Source organism: Thamnophis sirtalis, unplaced genomic scaffold, assembly GCF_051295495.1.
Source record: "Thamnophis sirtalis isolate CommonGarterSnake01/CBP01778 unplaced genomic scaffold, rThaSir2_p1.2 scaffold_3, whole genome shotgun sequence".
Taxonomy (NCBI): domain Eukaryota; kingdom Metazoa; phylum Chordata; class Lepidosauria; order Squamata; family Natricidae; genus Thamnophis; species Thamnophis sirtalis.
In genome coordinates, this window is record NW_028261383.1 from 130,749,551 (window position 1) to 130,770,900 (window position 21,350).

General features: G+C 42.5%; 1 protein-coding gene across 1 annotated transcript in view; it reads right to left on the reverse strand.

Moving 5' to 3' along the window:
- Positions 1–1,924: 1,924 nt before the first annotated feature.
- TIMP2 (TIMP metallopeptidase inhibitor 2) overlaps positions 1,925–21,350 on the reverse strand; it is a 35,297-nt gene continuing 15,871 nt past the window's right edge. The window contains exons 2-5 of the mRNA XM_087710106.1: positions 12,752–12,852; positions 10,200–10,308; positions 7,793–7,917; positions 1,925–4,487 (exon numbers count right to left, since the gene is read on the reverse strand). Coding sequence (XP_087566232.1) covers positions 4,290–4,487; positions 7,793–7,917; positions 10,200–10,308; positions 12,752–12,852 — 533 coding nt within the window. The 3' untranslated portion in view covers positions 1,925–4,289. The remainder of the gene's footprint in view (positions 4,488–7,792; positions 7,918–10,199; positions 10,309–12,751; positions 12,853–21,350) is intronic.

The window sequence follows — 21,350 nt, forward strand, 5'->3', positions numbered from 1 at the left end:
GCCCATAATTTCTGTTGCTAAGTGAAACCCTTATTAAGTGAATTTTGCCCCATTTGATGACCTTTCTTGCCACAATTAAGTGAATCATTGCAGTTGGTAACACTGGTTCAATGAACCCATTGACTTTGCTCGTTAGAAGGCCACAAAAGTTGATCACAGGACCGTGGGACACTGCAGCCGCCCTAAATATGAGTCAGTTGCCAAGCATTTGAATTTTGATCACGTGATCTTGAAGATGATGCTATAGTCATACTTGCGAAAAATGATTGTCACCTTTTTCAGTGCCGTTGTAACTTGGAATGGTTACTAAATATAATGTTGTAAGTCGAGGATTACTGTAGAATCATTAAAGGATGCCAAAGGAGGGACAAAATGAAATGTGAATGACAAAATTTAAAATAATTTTTAAAATAATTTTAAATAATTGAATTGTCCCGGAGCAAGTTATCCATGGCAAGTTGGCCGGTGGAAAGTTGTCCATGGTGAGTTGGCCACAGCAAATTGGCTGTGTTGAGTTGTCCCATTCAGCTCTTGAGCACCACTGAAAAGGGAGGGAGGGGAAGGTGGGAGACTCTGGAGGCAGCTTCAGGTTCTTAACCCAGCACAGAACTGATCCACAACAATCCAATTTAAGTGACCGCACATAGCAGTGATCAGAGGATCCGTCATTAGGATTTTAGGCAACACAGGGTGAATGGTTCTCTTTTGAAGCCAAAATTTATTCTTTGTGTGATTTTATTCCCAGATATCTGAATCTGGTTAGGGTTAGGGTTTAGCTGGGCCAAATCAGCTTATAAATATTTATGCCGGGGAGAAAAGTTAGTACTGGAGAAGTTATTTAGAGTTGTGAATAGCAGTGGTGAACCCTCAACCCTTTTTGATAATCCATTGGACTCTTCTAACTCCATAAGGTACTGTATTTAAAGAGCTTCAATTGGAAATGTGCAGTTAGGGCATAAACAGAAATTGTTTCTGTATCTCTGCTGTTTAGGGATCATTTCAATATTCCAGCTCTATGAACCTTGTTGGGATTTGGGGTGATGTACCTTTGAGTCTTGACTCCTGGTAACTGCTTGGACAAGTCTGTGCAATTTCTTGGCAAGATTTCAGGAATAATTTGTCCTTGCCTCCTTCCAAGAGCAGAGGGAGGGTGACTGGCTCAAGGTCACCTAGCTGGAGAACTGGTAGTGGAAATTTTGAGTAGTTCGGAGAACCGGTAAATACCACCTCTGACTGGCCCCGCCCCCATCTATTCTCTGCTTCCTGAATCCCAGCTGATCGGGAGGAAATGGGGATTTTGCAGTAACCTTCCCCTGGAATGGGGAGGAAATGGAGATTTTTCACTATCCTTCCCGCCATGCCCACCAAGCCATGCCCATAGAACCAGTAGTAAAAAAAATTGAATCCCACCACTTGTCTAGGATTCATGGTTTCCCAGTTTCAAGCCTGGTGCCTTCATCACTATACCAAATTGGCTTTGTTTGGAAATAAGGCAATTTATATTGCACTGATTTTAAGTTGTTCCAGGAAGAATAAGCAGAATTTTTGAGATCCCTTTTATAATTTTTCAGTCCTGCTAAACTCAGGGAAGGGCAAGTGTTACATACACACAGTACGGGCCTGATGTACTATTAAACAGCATTGCTGGATGATTAATTGCTATCACTCAGATAACTGATAACTCCAACTTTGGATTGGGAAGGGAACATGAAGAACATGGGGAAAATACTGAAAATAGGTGGGAGGGGGAAATATAAAGCCATTGAGGCTGGGGCTACGGAGAGGAAGAAGGGTCCTACATTGATTTGCCTGCATTCTTCCATTCAAATGTTCCGAACTATTAAGTGGTTAAGAGGCCTTGCAGGAATTTTGGCTGCCCCTCAGCAGAAACAAAGTATATGCAATCCAAAGGAGCCTGCTTCCATTTTCTTTGATAATACTGTTTATTGTCCGGAGACTCAAGTGTCCACATATGAATTATACAAAGCGTCAGAGACATGCACAGTCTGCTTGTCTATTCAGCAACTTTCATGTGTTCCCAGCACAAGAAAATCTCAGCTTTCAAAATCCAACAACAACAAAAACAACCCACCCCATATTATTCTACCCACCAAACAATCTTCCCACCCCAGCGGCTCCCCAAAAAGCTTTAAATTACGGCAGCAAGCTAACTTATTTTTTCATACTCACTAAGCAAAGATTTGAAAATAATGTAAACTCTTTATTATTATTATTTTTAAAAATATTTTCGAATTGCTGGCATGGAGGGGAAACTGTTCTGTTATGGGTGCTTCAGGGAAACTTATGCGTGACACTAAACCCACAGCTATAAATTAAGCCAATTGAGGAGTCTTTGATATTGTTTTTCCATAAATAGGTCTTTTGCAGGGGTTGTTTTTCACACCCCTAGTTAAATGGCCAACTTAGTTTGCTTGCTGGGAGCTGCAATTTGGCTAGCAAGAAGCAGTCGCATGTTGCTGCCACCCTCCAGTCTCTGTAAAAACTTACACATGCTGCAGGAGAAACCAGAGGAGAAGGCAGGAACAGAATGCTGCTTCCGCTGGCATTCCGCAATGAGGGAAGGAACATTGTCCTCCATACATTTTGACATTCTTCCCACTGTATGTTAAAAGCTTCCAACGCAGAACCCCTTTACAAAGTAATAAGTGCAAATCTAACAGCTAAACAAGAACATTTAAAAAAACATAATAGAGGAATGATACAACTGATTGCTGAAACAAACTGAAAAAAATTAAAAATAAAAAAGTATCAACAGAGAGAAAGAAGGTAAATGTCACATAGGATATAACCGTACAGGAAGTAAAACAGGAGTCTTATACTGGACTGAACAATTTTTTTCCTTTTTTGTTGTTTTAAAAATATATTGAAATAAACAGACTGGCCCAGTATGACATCTTTAAATTCTACCTTGATGAACAGCATGAAAAGGCCACGGGGCAGGCCTGGCTAAGAATAAGTGTGATTATCCTTCAGATCTAAGTATGAGAATCCCCCTTCCAAAAGGGGGGGAGGGCACCCAGAGCTTGGGGAAATCCAGGAGAGAAAGGACAAGCTCAGAAGAGGGAATGGGAAGGGTTGAACTGAGCAATGCTCTTTTTCAGACAGTTGAGGGTTTTGTCATTACTCCAAAGGAGCATTTATAATCACAGTTTAATACATGTGTGGGTATCACCAGCCAGCTCTCCTAATCACATATATGGGAAGAGAACATAAATGTCTGCCTTCTGCGGAATTCTTGTTGCAATCATTGATTTCTCCATTCAGCAAGTCGCAGGGCTTGGAGCTGTGCTGGTCTGATTAAAAATCATTCTGTGCCAGGAACTTTGGAGGAGCAGGAGGAAGATGACAATTCCTTGGTCTACAAAGTTCCAAAATCCTAATAGAAATAGCAAAACTTTACAACTGGCTAAGAGAGACTGTGACATCAGAATTACATTAATGGCATAAATACGAAAAAGGTGGAATCAAGCATATGGAGTAAGTCCATATCCTGAAACCCCTTTTTAAAAACTGAAATTTGACAATCCCAGACGCAAAGCTAAGAGCTGCACATATCTCCCATGTCTTCCAGGCTATATATATTAACTTCGTAAAATAATTAACGCACCCACCTCCAATTTTTGCCCCTGAAAGAGGATACTGTCTCTCTCAGATAGTCAATTTTAAAAAGGTTGCTTAGTCCTTGGAAGATGACACAACTCTTCTCTTTGCTAGTGCAAAAGGATGCCCTGGACTGATGGCACCACCACTTTTCATGGAGGCCAAAATGCAAGTTTAATCTCAGCCCACCACATGTGTCTCTGTATATGTGTCTAAGAGAAAGGAATGACTCTAAAGTAGTAAATGTGGAATAATTTCATATGTGGAAAGAAAAGAGGTTTTGACCCAGGCAGAAGGTGGGAAAGTGGGAAAGAAGGTTTACGAATTCTCTTCACAAGGAGGGATGTCTCTCAAGACAGTAAGAACCTGGTAGGCCTGCTACCCAGAATCAGAGACAACACCTCTCAGCCAATCATACTGTTGATACTGCCTTCCTCCGTTATGCTTGGCTGAAATCCATTGAGTAAAAAGACACTCACTGGATCAGCACAGGAGAAGAAGCAGAAGAAGCAAAGTATGAATGGCCTCAACATTCCTTTCCTTAGCACTCTCCAACCACCACTATTGGCCTGCCCATAAGATTTTATTTTCATGCTGTTTCCAGGAAGTGATGTCAAATGTGGACCGATCTAATTCCTTGCAAGCCATGCTGCCGGTGCCAAAGGAACTCAAGGATCCTCAATGTCAAGGAACTCCTGTTTAGGGGGAGCCACTCCACGGTACCACGCACAGGAACCATCACTCCGCTTGATGCAGGCATAGTGTTTTGCCTGCCGCCCATTGATGTTCTTCTCCGTCACCCAGTCAGTCCACAGACACTCGTCCTGAGCAGAGACATAGCAGGGGATGGAGGGGCAGCGGGAAATCTGCAGAGAGAGAAAATATCAATAGCTTCATGATTTCCTAGCATTACGGTTGAAGATCTGATTAACCCTGTAGGCATTAGATTCAGGTTCCACGTATTACAGTGTTTTGGAGCAAATATCTGAGTTATCTGACAGGTTAGCATGCAAAACTACTGGCAAAACAATACCATCAATATGGAATTATGTGCATTTTAAAGTGCCTGCATTGGTTACCAATAGGCGTCTTGGTCCAATTTGAAGTGTTTTAAAGCCCTGAATAATGCAGCCTTGGGCAGGGTGTTAGACTAGAACACTTCCAAGATCTCATTCAGCTATAAGAGTCTTGGGCAATACCTTGCCAGAAGGAAATCTACCTATCTGGTATGAATGAAAGAGAACAGGAATTATGTCTAATATTCTGTGCATCATTCACAAGTAGTCATCCAGGCAACCCTACCTGTTTGCAATTCTGGAAGCAAGTTGAATCTGTTTCATGTCAGCCTGCCTTGTGAATTAAGATTCTGATTTTTGGTACTAATTACCATGGCCATTTTGTTTTGTTTTGAGGCTGAACATCAGCCAGATCCTTGGGGATTGGGGTGGGTTAGGAGTTCCTCAACTGAATAAATACTTTACTCTGCCAGGGCCTCCAAGAAAGTAAACTAAAGAGCAAACAGGAGCCATTGACTAAAAGAACACGCTTCTTCTGCTCCTCGGAGGTCCATAGTTGAAAAGGTTCAGGCCAGGTTACAAGTTTAAGATGGCACTGACTACACTCCCAGATAACCTGTGGCAAGAGCAAGATGGGAGTAAAGTGACCATCCTCACGCTTCTGACCTATCAGCAGCTTTCAATATTAGCAATCGTGGTATCCTTCTGAATCAACTTCCGGAATTGGATGGGGCAATACTGTGTTGAGCTGGTTCTACTTCTGGGGTCAATTCCAGTCAGGGTTGATGGGGCGAGGGGATTCAGCCAATGGCCTTTGTGAGGTACCTCAGGCCGGTTCCACCACAAAACCGCGAAGCCCTTATCCGCGCCGACATAAGTGCGGAGACAAATCCGCGCCGTCCGAAGCGCTAAGAAAAACACGACCCTACCGCGATGACATAACCGCGGAGGGCAAATCCGCGCCTACCAAAGCACCCTAAACCTAACCCTAACCCTAAACCTAACCCTAAACCTAGGGGCTCGCAAGCGGGGCGGCGACGCGCGGCGGAGGCAGGCCGCCCTCTTCTTCCTCAACAACATCTCCTTGGATGGGTGGCCGCCGCCGCCGGGCAAGCCCGCTTCGCCGGCCCCGGGACAGCCTCAGCCGCCACCGCTGCCGTGTCCTCCGCCGGCGTCGGCACCTCCCCGGAGGAAGAGGCAGGGCGGGCGGCATCGGCGGCCCCGCTCGCCCCCCCCCCCGTGGGCTTCCTGCTGCCCCCCGCAGCTGAGCTGGACCCTTCCCACGGGCTGCTGCTGCTGGGCAGCCCACTTTGCCCTGTCTGGACCCTTCCCGGAGCAGCTGGAGGAGGAGGGCTACCTTTGGAGGTACAGAGGCAAAGAACGAAGCATGTAGAACGCCCTTCTGTCGCCGCGCTGTTGTCGCGGCGGTGATGACGCGCGGTGATGACGTTGCGGCTTTAGCGACGCGGTTTAATCACCGCTATTTTGATGAGCGCGGTTTTGTCGTGCCACGCCTCAGGCCCAGTTCTCTCTCCTCTCCTGTTTAACATCTACATGAGGTTCTGGGTGAGGTGATCATTAGGGATTAGGAAGCTTTATACCTCCATGGCGAGCTGCCTGAACAATGTCATGAATATTCTGTCTCCAGGGCATGGAGACTGTAAGGCTCAGGATGGAGTGCAATCAGCTTCGACTCAAGCAAAACGGAATGGCATTGGGTATTTGGGTCTTCTGGAGAAAAGGTTTTCCCACTGCTGGCCTTGGTGGCTTTCCCTTTGCACAATTGGGGGAGGGAGGTCTTCTGGGACTTACAGCTCCTACTAGAAAAACAGGTATCAACTGTGGCCAGAGGGGCCTTTGCACATCTTAGGGTTGTGAGCCAGTTGCCCCTGTTCCTGTATTGGGAGGCTTTGTTTATAGTCACTTATGCCTCATGACCTCTTTTCTGGATTGCTGTAATGCGCTTTTTTACAAGGGACTGCCCTGGAGCATTCAGAAGCTTCAGCTGATGCAGCATGCGGCTGCATGAGCAGTAAAAGTTGTTGGATGCTCAATGCATGTTAACCGAACGTGAATGGCATTGGCTGCCAGTGTGCTTCCAGGCACAATTCTAGGTGTTGGTTTATTTATTTATTTATTTATTTAAAACTTTTATATGCCGCCCAATCCCAAAGGACTCCGGGCGGCTTACAAACAAAATATAAAAAACATTAAAAAAAACAATACAATTTAAAACAACAATCATCCATCAAATTCATTCTAGTCAGGGCCGAACCTCAATGGTGAGGTCAACAGCCCCAGGCCTGCCGGAACAGCCATGTTTTTACGGCTTTCCTGAAGGCCATCAGAGTGAGTATGGTACGGATTTCAGGGGGGAGCTGGTTCCAAAGAGTCGGAGCAGCCACTGAGAAGGCTCTCCTCCGAGGGCCCGCCAGCCGACATTGTATGGCTGACGGCATCCGAAGGAGGCCCAATCTTTGGGATCTTACTGGTCGCTGGGAGGTATGCGTCAGCAGGCGGTCTCGAAGGTATCCTGGCCCTAAGCCATGTAGGGCTTTAAAGGTGCTAACCAACACCTTGAATTGAGTCCGGAGACCAACACGCAGCCAGTGCAGATCACAGAGGATAGGTGTAACATGGGTGTACCTCGGCACACCCCTATCACCCGCGCGGCCGCATTCTGAACTAACTGCAGTCTCCGAACGCTTTTCAAGGGTAGCCCCATGTGGTTATCACATTTAAAGCCCTTCATGGCTTGGGGCTGGGTTAACTAAGGAACAGTCTTCTCCCACTGATTTCTACCTGCCACATTAGGCATATTAACTATCCCATCAGTCAAGGAATGTCAGCTGGCAGGGAACTAGATGTGCCTTCTCTGCCGTAGCCTCTGCCCCCCAAAAAATTCAGAAATCAGGAAGGCCTCGACCTTGTGGGCCTTTTTAAAGACCATAAAGACTTGGTTCTGGGCCTGGGGTTCTGAGTGAGTTAAGGGCTCAGTCTCTTGACTGAATTAACATCCATTGGCAATAGTTCTAATCAATGACCATATATATTTATTTTGTATTGGTTTTGTTTTACATTTGATGATGAATGTAAGCCACCCCAGATGGGCAGTTATAGAAATCAAATAAATAAGTAAATGAATTTGGATTTACCTTGCATTCACAGCCCATCTGGTACCGCTGGTTGAGACTCTTCTTTTGGGTGGCACTGAGGGAGTCCCAAGGAATGATGAAGTCACAAAGGGTGATGTGCATCCTGCCATTACCCTCCGATTTCCCTGAGAGAATAAAGCAACTATGAATAGCAGCCTGCAAGCCAGAGGGCATTTTCCTGATTATTTCCAGAGTTACCAGTGGTCACTCTCTTATTTTGATTGGGGAACTAAAACTGTAAATGAGAGCTATAACAAACGTTGATTTGTCAGTAATTGCACTCTCCTGACACAGCTTCCAATCAAATTGGGGGAGTGAAATTTCCAGATCACACTTTAGATTCATAAAATGGCTGCCTTTGTGGAGAAACTGAACATTCACAAAATGGCTGCCACATTGGGCATCACCTATTGTAAAATAACTTCTCCCCAAAGCAAATTGGTAAATCAACCAATCCCTGCTATTCCAGTCTTGCCTCCCCACCTAACTGCAGCCCCTAACAACCAACCACTTTTTCTTATAAATCCGGTTAAAAGATACAGGACCAACAAATATTTGTGGAAATAAAGATGAAGTTGAAAGCTCATTTCACATTCATTTTTTGAAAAATAGAATAAAAATAATAGGTATACTCTATTCCCATGATGGCAAACCTATGGCATGCATGCCGGAAGTGGCACACAGAGTCATCTCACCAGGCACGCCAGGCGTCGCCTATTGCTCTTCCGGGTACTGGCCAGCCGATCTTCACGCATGTATGCGCACCAGAAACCGGAAGACCAGGTGACTGGCATCTCATTTTAAGGAGATTAGAATATGGCCAGAGAAGAATAAGTAGGATGATAAGGAAACTAAAAGGCAAATCTCATTAAAAACATTTCAAGAAGTAAATTTTCTTAGCACAATCATATGTGGCAAACTGAAATTATGGCAAAATGATGATCCATATAGAGTGAGGTTTCAGCATAAATTTCAGTTTCATTGTGGTGTCCCAACAAGACATATGCCACAGATTTTGTATCATGACATGTGGCTGTGTGTTGCATCTCTCCCCCACCCTTCACTGCCATCATCAATGACTATGCCTGAAAAAAAGAAAATAATTTGCAATTGATAGCAAACATTACACGTCTGATGAGCTATCATGAGAAAGACAAAACAGAATTATTCTATTCCAGAAATAATGGGTGGAAATGGCTAGGGAAGCAGATTTCAGCTAATCATTTGAAGAAATTTTGCAAGTCGGAGAGCTGCAGGGATTTAAGGTGAAGCTGGGCAGCCCCCAATTGTGGATGTATTATATGATCCTGGGCTATGAATCTTCTAGAAGCCTGGCATCCTGACAAATTATCCATCAATGGATAGATAAGACATAAGCAATATCTACAGACTATGCAACAGAAACAATCAACAAGCCAAAAAGGGAACAAAAAGACCAAAATATCTCCCCACCAGCAGTCAGATCCACATGAGCACAGATTAACTCCAAAATTAATTAATTAAATTAATATCAAATCAACAATCAAGTAAACAACACCACAATCAAGAACAGCCAAATAAGTAGTAGATAGTCCAACCAAAGAGCCTGTAAGACCAGCCCCACTAACACTGACAGGGCAAGACGCTAAAATATTAACTGAGAGCAAACCCCACTCCTTACCAGCACTGATTATATTATCCAGTTTGGATAATGAAACATCTGCAAGGAAAAATCCAAGCTCAGAGAGCACCAAGGACCCCTCACTACGAATCTTGAATTGAGCAGGAAGCTGAACTAGAGTGAGACTAAGGTTCCTGTTTATTTTTTTATTTTCTAAGAAACAGCCAAACATTACTGCAAAGTTCTTGTATGGTAGCAAGTTGGTAAAGATTCCCCTCACACATATCTGCTAGTCATTCCCGACTCTAGGGGACGGTGCTCATCTCCATTTCAAAGCCAAAGAGCCAGCACTGTCCAAAGACATCTTCGTGGTCATGTGACCAGCATCACTAAACGGTGAAGGCACATGGAACGCTGATACCTTCCCACCAAAGGTGGTTCCTGTTTTTCTATTTGCATTTTTTACATGCTTTCGAACTGCTAGGTTGGCAGAAACTAAGATAAGTAATGGGAGCTCACTTCATTACACAGCGCTAGGGATTCGAATTGCCGACCTTTCTGATCGACAAGCTCAGCGCCTTAGCCACTGAACCACCGCACCCCTTGCCAAAGGCACATGATCACCAAATTTGAAGTTGCATTTCTTGTTGCAAAGCTAATTTTCAGAAATATTTTGGGTATTTAGAGTGATATGCTGGTAAAAAAGTAGAATTGGAATTATTATTATTTTTGTCTTTCATACCTCCATTGCATTGGCTTTCTGTTTCTTACTCCTTTTCTAGGCTTTGAAAATATATTATGCTTTACCTGCAATGAGATATTCCTTCTTGCCACCAACATCCAGTGTCACTCCACACACTGCCGAGGAGGGAGCTGTGAAGATGAATTCAATGTCCCATTCTGGCCCTTTAAACATCTGAAAGGGAAAGAAGCAAATGAGGCCAAGAGTAGATAGAGGTCAGCAACCTACCAGTTAATTTTCTTTTTAAAAAAAGGAAAATGGAACACACCCTTTAGAGATTTTACATGCACAAATCTGTCCTCATGCTAATCATCATGTCAGCCGTGTTTCTGGTACAGCCTTTTCAAACTGGTGCCCTCCAGATGTGCTGTTCTCATTCCAGAAATCCTGACTAGAAACCGTAAGAGTGGTTAATCTGGCACATTTGGAGAACATCAAGATGGGGAAGACAATTCTAGTGTTTCCAATGTTATTCCAAGTTCTTTCCCAAACACAGTCAAAAGAGAGTAATCACTGTTTTTACAATTTTCTTTAATCCTTTGACGGGCATATATATTTTTCCTATCTATTTTCCCTCTTGGAGAAATCAGTCCATATGCCAATAAAATGTTGCCACCTATTTATTTTTTAAAGGCCACCCATTAACCATTATTATAACAAAGGGATTCACAGATTGTGTCAAACCATAAATTGTGATTTAGAAACTAAAGTTGTCGTTAATGTGGTATGTGAATTCTATCATTCAACATGTGATCTTATCCAACTGATTTCCATTTGACAAATGCTAACTTTATGTTTAGGGATATTTTAAAAATTCATAATGTAATAGATCATTAGTACATCTGGCAAATGGGATGTTGCATTGAGACCTATGATCAAGTTATTTTAGTGTAGTCGTCTGAGGTATAGAAAAAGAGCATTTGTTTCCAATAGCTTCTCCAGCAGAGAGAGAAGCTTTTGCAGGTGACATGCAGGAAAACCAAAATAACATTAATGGGCCAATTCCAAAGAAATTCCAGAAACAGGAAACCAAAACTGCTCTTAAAGGCTGCTTCTTCCATACTAGTTTCAGTGTGTCTCTAGGATACAGAACGATAGCTCTTCTGCTCTTCTTTCATTAAATTAGCGTAGGAATAGAATGCCAATTGAATCTAACTCTAACACATGTCAAACCCTTGGTTCATTTGCTTTTGAGGGGGTTTTCCAATGTTTTTACACTATCAGCTAAGACTAGAAGGCTTTTCTTTCCCTTCCTCTTTCTTATTCTTTTGTTAGCCTAAGTATTCCTGACTGGTAAACTAATAATATTTTAATAGTTCTAAACAACGCAGTTAAAATTCTGAAATGAAAACAAAACATAAAAAATGTTTAGCACTAAATAGCACTAACATAACAAGTTTACAGCAGGGGTGAAATGCTACAGGTTCTGACAGTAGCAAAAAATGCTAAGGTTCGCCCAAACCGGTAGTTAAAAAAAGCTTTAAAAAGTGGTTAAAAAAGGTTCCATGACACCCAGCTGTGCGCCTTTTTTAATTTTTTTTAAAGCATTTTTTTTACTACCTATTCACCCAAACTGGCAGGAAAAAAATGCTTTAAAAAGTGGAAAAAAGTTGGCCATGCCCACCCAGTCAAAAGGCCTTGAACCTGTGTCAGCCTCTATATTGCTTGCTTGATATTGGCTGCCATAGTAACGGGGGGGGGGAGGAGGGGGTTTCAGTATTTGGTAGGGGAATCATGCTGGAGGAGATGTCTCGGGATGAAGAGGAAGTTTTGTTCTCACCATCTTCTGCGCATGCTGAATGGACTTGTTTAAGTCTGGTCAAGGTCAACCATCTCTGCATACCAGATGGATGAAGCTACCTGAAGATGCACCCCACATGACACCCTTGAGGGCTGGAGATTGGACTTTCAGCTTGAGGATGTTGGGGAGAGAAATTTGGGTAAACTTTTGATATGCACAATTTCGTGCCTTTAGCCTCAGATCTTCCTTTACTTTCGTTGCTATCAATTCATATCCAGTAAAAGTACATTTTCTCTAAAACAATGGAATTGGGGGTTTCCTTTCTTGGATTTTGAAGGAGGAAATGTCTGATAACCGGTGGCAAAAAATGTTTAGATTTCACCACTGGTTTATAGGTTCTCTGCTGTTTCACTCTGAATTGCTGTTGCTCTTCTTTGTGTGTATGTATAAGGCAGAGTTACACAGGCAGCCCCAGGTTCAGAAACAAAGGACTATCTCCGAATACAAACAGGCTGCCGATTGCTAAAAATGGCAAACAGTGTTCTCCCTTCCTTGAACCGATGAAGTGCTGAATCCATGCAATGCTTTCAGGAACCACTGAAGCTGTGAATTTTTAATATATAAGCCTTTTTTCAGCCATTTTCAGCAGTTCCTGAAAGCATTTTGCAGCTTCAGCAGTTCATCAGCCCAAGGAAGGACAATGTCATCCCCCACTTTTTTTTAGTAACAGGCTGTCCCCATTTGTTAAGTACAAGTTCTGACTTCCATACAAGTTTGAGTTAAAGACGGCGTTAGGAATAGAAGTCATTCTTAACCTGGGGACTGTCTGTATATACACATAGCCAAAGCTAGGGTTCTCGTGTAGCTGTTTGTTACCTTTATCTGTTTGATCTCATATTGGATGCGTTTGATGGGGTTTCCATAGATGTCATTCCCAGAGTCCACCTCTTTCTCAGAGACAGCCTTTGCTCTGATCACTGAAATACAAAGAGACAACAGAAGTTGGAAAGATTCAGCGCCAGTGATGAATGCAACCACTCCAAAGCAGACTACAAATAACGTAGCCATGAGTCACTCTTCTTCGTTCCCCTTATAGTACTCAGCAGCTATTTTCACAAGCAAAACCTGGGGTTATTAATCCTGGGGAGAGTTTCTGTTGCATGCTGCTAACAAAAAAGCCCTCTGCCCTTTTCTGCTCTTTCCTTTCTGCGGTTCTTTGATTATAGACTCGTTCAAGCTTGCAACAATATTTGAAATGCCACCTTGTTCTATTTATTTCAGAGATAAGGATAATGTCTGCATTATCTGCAAGCAGCCTCCAGGAACAAAGAAGATTACTTTAACTAAAATGTGCTGCTGTAAGAATACTGATACAGGAAACAGAGGTTAATAGCTTTTCTTGTCAAATGGATTTGCTATTAAAACTCAGGTCTCTTCATCCATAATGAAGCCAAACACATTGAGACGAGACTCAGATGAAAATATTTTGCATTCAGACTCTCTGTACATAAAATCTTCAGGCTATTGTGGATTTGGGGTGGGAAGGAGAGAGTTTGATTTCAGTAAAGGGAAGAGGTGAAAAGCAGGAAAGAAGATACTTTTTATTCAAAGACTATCAGGATAATCACAGTAGGCTGAGATAAAGCAAGACTGCACTCACTTCCACACTAGGACTGGTTTTGTCCTGTCTTATTTCCTTAACCAGAGTTTGTTAAAAACCACAATTTGCTTTGATGGCACAAGAAACTAAGCCATTAAGAATCTCAGTTGTGCCTAGAAGGTATGGACTGAAATAAGCTTGGGATCTCCTGGTAATGTTTCAGAGTACAGGTAGCCCTCGACTTAAAACCACAATTGACCCTCAAATTTCCATTGTTAAACAAAACAGTTGTTAAGTGAATCATGTCTTATTTTATAACCTTTTTGCATGGTTGTTAAGCAAATCACTAAACTTGTTAAATGAATCCTGTGGCCATTAAGTGAAACTGGCTTCCCCCATTGACTTTGCTTGTCAGAAGCTCCTTAGGAAGATTGCAAATGACAATCCTGGGATGCTGCAACTATCATAGATATATGCCAAGCACCCAAAACCTGATCACATGATTGTGGAGATGCTGCAATGGTATGAGAACAGAGGTAACAAGACATTTTTTTCAATGCCGTTCAATGGTGGGATTCAAATTTACTACCGGTTCTGTGGGTATGGCTTGGTGGGCATGGCAGGGGAAAGATACTGTAAAATCTCCATTCCCTCCCCACTCCAGGGGAAGGATACTGCAAAATCCCTATTTCCTCTCGATCAGCTGGGACTCAGGAGGCAGAGAATAGATGGGGGCGGGGCCAATCAGAGGTGGTATTTACCAGTTCTCCAAACTACTCCAAATTTCCGCTACCTGTTCTCCAGAACTGGTCAGAACCTGCTGACTACCACCTCTGGTGTCGTTGTAACTTTGGGCATTAAACAGATGGTTGTTATGTCAAGGACTACCTGTAATTCCTGTTTTTAAACTGCCTAACAGTTCTAACAACTAAGCCAGTTTTGTTTCCCCGAAGACTGTTGACCTACTATCCTAACAATGGCTAAATTGCAGTAATTTCTCTGTATTAACTGCAAAGTTGTGGCCGCCAGGATTTGCACAGCTCAGATGCTGCCTCTGTGTCTTGGCACCGGAGTTGGAAATAAGAGTTAGGCCTGAGTGAATGTGTTGAAGTTGTGAAATGCTGTCAGGTGCACGGTGGCCTAGAGGTTAAGATTCTGGACTTGTCAACCAAAAGGTTGTCAGTTCGAGATCCAAGTATCTTATGATGGGGTGAGCTCCCATTCTTGACCCAGCTCTTGCCAACCTAGCAGTTTGAAAGCATGCAAATGAAAATAGATAAATACCGTATTTTTCAGACTATAAGATGCACCAGTGTATAAGACGCATTAAGATTTCAAAGAGGTAAGTAAGAAAAAAAGTTTTTGTCCTCTGCAGCCCCCAGAGCACTTTGCAGGCTTCAGCAGGGCTGGGGGAAGGCAAAAACACCCATTTTTGCAAAAAAAAAAGGAGGGGGCAGAAAATGGGCTGGTTTTCGTAAAAATGCCCCCATTTTTGCCTTTCCCCAGCCCTGCTGAAGCCAGCAGAGTGCTTTTGGGAGGCCAAAAATGGCTGTATTGGATGTATAAGACGCACCAACATTTTCACACTCTTTTAGGGGAGGGGAGGTGCATCTTATACTCCAAAAAATACAGTAGGTACCACTTCAATGAGAGGGTAACGGCATTCCATTCAGCATATAGTCATGCTGGCACATGACCACAGAAACATCTTGGGACAAGGCTGGCTCCCTCAACCAAGGAACAGAGATGAGCACTGCCCCCTAGATTCGGACACAACTGGACAGGGGAAATCTTTACCTTTTTTTTTTTAAACATACACATAGTGGTAACTGTTTCAAAGTTACTGATAATTTATCTATTGGCCACTAGGTGGCATGAAATAACTATAGTAGTTTTTTCTGCATGTCCTGAGTGCAGAGATGCTGGATCACTTTGAGCTGTATGCTGTATGCTAAGGCCACATCCATACCATGGAACATTCTATGATGGAATGGATTTTTTTTTTAAATAAAGAATGTTCCATGTATAGAGGAATTGAAAAGCCAGGGCCTTTGGGAAGGGAATTCCCAGTTGCTCATGCCACATAAGTTAAAGAGGGGAACCTTTTCAATCATCAATTATATACATTAAATTAGGGATACTCTCATCAATTTCAGGGCTTCAGCTCCCTCTAAATCAGGGGCGTCAAACTCACATCGTCATGGTGACATCACGTGACATATTGGGACTTTTTCCCCCTTCGCTAAGCTGAGTGTGGCCAGCGCATGATGCATCCGACCTGTGGGCTGGGACTTTTGACAGCCCTGCTTTAAATTGTTTTTTTTTTCTCAAACTTGGCAACTTTTAAGATGTATGGACTTCAACTCCCAGAATTCTCCAACCATCATGAATTGCAGCCAAAATGGTACTGCAGAACATCCAAGTCCAGTGACCCTGAGGGAAAGGGGTGGTTCATAGCAGGTTCAGTGGGCCAACTGTAGCCCAGTAGATCACTGGCACCAATCATAATCACATTATCTCAAGCCTCCTTCTCCATGGGGCATGGATTCTCCATACAGATTTGGTTCAGTTTTGGCTTGTCTCAACAGCAGAATGCCCGAAAAAAAGACATACCCTCAGCAAATGGTAGGTGGGGCATGTTTGAACTACAGTAAGGAGGTTATGTAGATCAGTCTTTCCACACATTAACCGCCAACAGACTAACCACTAACCACCGACTGAAGTCCAAATAAGTAGAAGCTAATCAGGTATACCACACCTAATCCATAACAAGCATGACAATTCATACACTGAATTTGCCAAAACAATTCAATCACTGGGTATAGGACGTGTCAATATAGAAATGCTGTACATTGCATAATACTTAGAATTGTTTGAGGAAAAAAGCTCTTTCCCTTATTTCTCTGCTGTAAATGAAGGTTAACAGTTGAGGCTTCTTCTTTAATGTCTCTGGCCAGACCTTTTAGGGGGGAGGGGCTTAATTTACTAAAGCCATCCTCTTTCGTCTTTTCTATAATTTTCTCTTGCAATTATAAGGGAGACAGGATTTAAAATACACTCCTAGGTGTCAGAAGCTGAAGTTATAGATAACTGTAGCAGTATTTTGTACAAAATTATAATATTGTAATTTTTCTGTTTCATCAGCAGGGACTCACAAAATCCTATAGTGTGAAATTCCACTGTTAAACCGTTCAACTGTGCTAAGCCTGGTGTTTTTCATACAGATGTTGCCAACCAGTTTAATTAGGCCTACATTCCAGAAGAGCAGCTATGTGAACTTGCTGCAAGCAGCAAAAACAACAGAGCCTCTTTGCATCATAAACACCATTTCAGCTTTCATGAAGTCAGAGTCTGCTTTGTCAAATATACTGCCATAAGATCTTGGTTAGTCTTCAACATACCACAGAACTTTGCTATTTTTACTGGATACAGGAGGTTTGTGTGTCTGTGTGTGTGTTAAGCTTGACAAATTTTCCATGCGCTTTTTAAAAAAAGTACAAAACTGACTCAGCATTCCCAGTTAGAAATAAATTTTCCATATATAGCTGTTTTATTGAAAATTAAATCTTTGGTCCAGCTAGGGTAATAATGATTCAATGTGCACATTCCACCAAGCCAAAAGGTGGTTTGGTTTTGGCTTAGTGTTGTGTAAATCCAGCCTTCTGATTTGTCAACCAGTTATGATGATTTAATGTGAGCCCCAGCAAATTATTGAAATCCAACCATAGTTTAACATAAGATATGAACTCAACCATCGTCTACTTTAACCAAAGTGATTCTCCAGAGCTTTAGGCAGGGATTATTTCCAGCCCCCTCATTCATGATAGGAAATGTCATGTACTGAATGTGGCTCATATAGAAGCAAAATATATATGTACCTATAGCTGAGCAATAGTTCATTTTCCCTCTGATCGCCCAGAAGATTTTAGCATAGTTCTATCCAAGTGATTTGCAGTTTCCAAAATTTAGCCTTAGTATTCACCCGTTTCTTATCAGTTCAGGCGAACCGGCAGCAGCTGCTGCTGGAGGCTCCACTCACCTGCACTGACATAATGTGCTACCTTCTGCAAGCGCTTTTTCATTTGCGAACCTGTAGCAAAGGTAAATGAATCCCACCACTGCTTAGTATTATGCTCTGGCTTATTTAATCTTACTAAATCTTGGCATTGCTGGTTGCTCCAATGTATTGCCAAGGATGTTCAGTATACCTGTCAACATTCAGAAATATCTGCTTTCCTCTCCCTTGCTGATACATTGGTGAGAAAGTGGTGTCCAAAGTGGAGAAAGGTGATATGTATATAAAGGAACTCAGGAAATATAATAGCAGAGCTGGAAGGGTCCTTGGAGGTCTTCTAGTCAAACCCCCTGCCTAGGCAGGAAACCCTATACCATTTCAGACAAATGGCTATCCAACATCTTCTTAAAGACTTCCAGTGTTGGGGCATTCACAACTTCTGGAGGCAAGTTGTTCCACTGATTAATTGTTCTAACTGTCAGGAAATTTCTCCTCAGTTCTAAGTTGCTTCTCTCCTTGTTTAGTTTCCACCCATTGCTTCTTGTCCCTTTGCTTCTTGACCCTTTGGAACGAGCTCCCCGTGGAGATTCGTACCCTCTCCACCGTCCAAGCCTTCCGCATAGCCTTGAAGAACTGGCTCGCCCGTCAGGCCTGGGGATAAGGATTCCTACCCCTCCCGAATGATGAATGTATGTTGCCTACTATTTTATTATATGTTTGTATCTTAATGTCTTAATGTCTGTATTCCCCCTTCCCGGTTTTGTGTGAGCCGCCCTGAGTCCCCTCAGGGAAAAGGGCGGCCTACAAATACTAATAAAACTATCAAAACTAAACTATCAAACTTGTTCTACACTCAGGTGCCTTGGAGAATAGTTTGACTCCCTCTTCTTTGTGGCAACCCCTGAGATATTGGAACACTGCTATCATGTCTCCCCTAGTCCTTCTTTCTATTAAACTAGACATACCCAGTTCCTGCAACCGTTCTTCATGTGTTTTAGTCTCCAGTCCCCTAATCATCTTTGTTGCTCTTCTCTGCACTCTTTCTAGAGTCACCACATCTTTTCTACATCATGGTAACCAAAACTGGATGCAGTATTCCAAGTGTGGCCTTACAAAGGCATTATAAAGTGGTATTAACACTTCACGTGATCTTGATTCTATCCCTCTGTTTATGTAGCCTAGAGCTGTGTTGGCTTTTTTGGCAGCTGCTGCACACTGCTGGCTCATATTTAAATAGTTGTCCACTAGGACTCCAAGATCTCTCTCACAGTTACTACTATTGAGCAAGATACCACCTATACTGTACCTGTGCATTTCGTTTTTCTTGCCTAAATGTAGAACCTTACTCTTTTCACCATTGAATTTCATTTTATTAGATAGTGCCCAATGTTTAAGTTTGTCAAGATCCTCCTGTATCTTAAACCTGACTTCTGGAGTGTTGGCTATTCCTGCCAGCTTGGTATCATCTGCAAATTTGATGAGTTCCCCATTTATTCCCTCATCCAAGATGAAGATGTTGAAGATGCTGGGCCTAAAACAGAACCTTGGGGTTGAAGGTGATGCAGGGGGCACACAACAGTAGACAAAGGGCTGCACAGAGGCTGATGAGCAGAGTAGGGGTCAGGTAAACACTTGTCAACAATCCCCAAACACACTTCTTTCCTCCCCACTAAGAGCAGGACCTCTAAAGTTGCCTCCAAGAGAATACACAGATGACGAAGCATTACAAATATTACACACCTTGATATGGGACAGGGTTGATTTAAGGAGGAAAAGATTACTTTAAAACCAGTACATCTTACTCCTGTCTTTGTGGTTTACAGAATCTGGGTGACATATTGTTCCATATTCCCATGACCCAGTTAGGTACATATAAAATGGAAAACACGTAACTGAGATGAGGAATATTTCATTTGATCACAGCTTCTGAAAACATTTTCTCAAGTGTAAAGTACAAGGGAAGTTTTTTTTAAAAAAAACAGTTTGCTTTAGTTTTAGTAAACTCCTTGATGACTAGTTGGAATTTATTTGTGGTCTAAAATGCAACTTGTAGGCTTCCTGTTGGTCACTCAATGAATCATATCCACTGGATACTTTCCACATTAAAGGCACTTAAAAAGTGCATTGTCCTATTGAAAATATTATTTTATTAAACTGCTGAATTTGGAATTAAATTATCCCTTCTAGCAGGATCTTGAAAATCAGTTCCAGGTTAATAGTTCTCATGGATTCCTTCTGCTTTTATTACTAGCTATCAGTTTTAAGCATTCTATAATGCAGGGAGGAAGATAACTTTGATAGAAATGTACACAATCCATTACCAGGAAAATGGGGTAAAAGAAATCACAAGTCCACAAAAAAAAATGCAAGAGGCTTAAACAGATACATCTCCCATTTACAGGAATATATGAAGGGGAAGACAATATAGCACAATCAGACTTGCAAGATTCTGTAATTATAGCAATTCTCAATAAAAGTAATTTTAGCTTTTTTTTTTGGAGTTGATTTCCTGGCCTGGTCAATCTGGTGGTATCACCTAAGAAAAACAAATACGCTTTCCAGTTTTAGGGCTCCAGAGCAGAACTACACATCTGGTACAACCATCATCAACTGTAGTTCAGAACCCCCACCCCCCACCCCCCATTTCTGTCTCTTGAAACTGCCTGTGGCCTGACTTGGATGCCTTTGGTCTGGCTGAGACAACTGTGTGACAGCAGCTGAATTTTTAGGCCTAGCTAATAGCTATGGCTCCAGGCTTTTCCACTCACGTGCCGCTGAATCACTGTCAAAAAATGCAACCTCGTAGAAAGAAGATTTCTCTGCTGAACAGAGTGGCTTTGTAGAAGGGAAATTGCTGCTTTGGATTTTCTTAGCCAATTTCTGAGGGAGGAGGCTGGGAGGAAGAAGGCAGAAAGAAATGGGAGAGGGGCAGAGAGAGGATTAAGGAGCATATGTATTTGATTCCTATATACAGTGTATTCAGAAAGTATTCCGACCCCCTTCACTTTTGTCAATTTTGTTATGCTGCAGCCCGATTTGTTAAAATTCATTTTTTTCTCATTAATCTACACTCAGTACCCCATAATGACAGAGTGAAAACAGAATTTTAGAAATGTCTGTAAATTTATTAAAAAGAAAAAACTGAAATATCACATTGGCATAAGTATTCAGACCCTTCACTCAGTACTTTGCTGAAGCACCTTTGGCAGCAATTACAACCTCGAGTCTTTTTGGGTATGATGCGATAAGCTTTAAACACCTGGATTGGGGGGTTTTCTGTTGTTCTTTCTTGTAAATCCTCTCAAGCTCAGTCAGGTTGGAATGGTGACCATCAGCGAACAGCCATTTTCAGGTCCCTCCAGAGATGTTCAATTAGATTCAAGTCACGGCTCTGGGTGGCCCATTCTAGGATATTCACAGAGTTGTTCCTAAGCCACTTCTGTGTTGTCTTGGCTGTGTGCTTAGGATCGTTGTCATGTTGGAAAGTGAACCATCAGCCCAGTCTGAGGTCCCAAGCACTGTGGAAGAGGTTTTCATTGAGGGTATCCCTGTACTTTGCTCCATTCAGCTTTCCCTCAACTCTGACCAGTCTCCCAGTCCCTGCTGCTTAAAAACACCCTCACAGCATGATACTGCTATCACAATGCTTCACTTTTGGAATGGTACCAGAGGAATCTTGTTCCTCACAGTCTGAGAGTCCTTCATGTGCTTTTTTGCAAACTCCAAGTGTGCTTTCATGTGTTTTGCACTAGTAGAAGCATCTGCCTAGCCACTCTGCCACAATCCCAGATCGGTGGAAAGCTGCAGTGATGGTTGTCCTTCTGGAACTCTGTCCCATCTCCACACAGGACCTGTGGAGC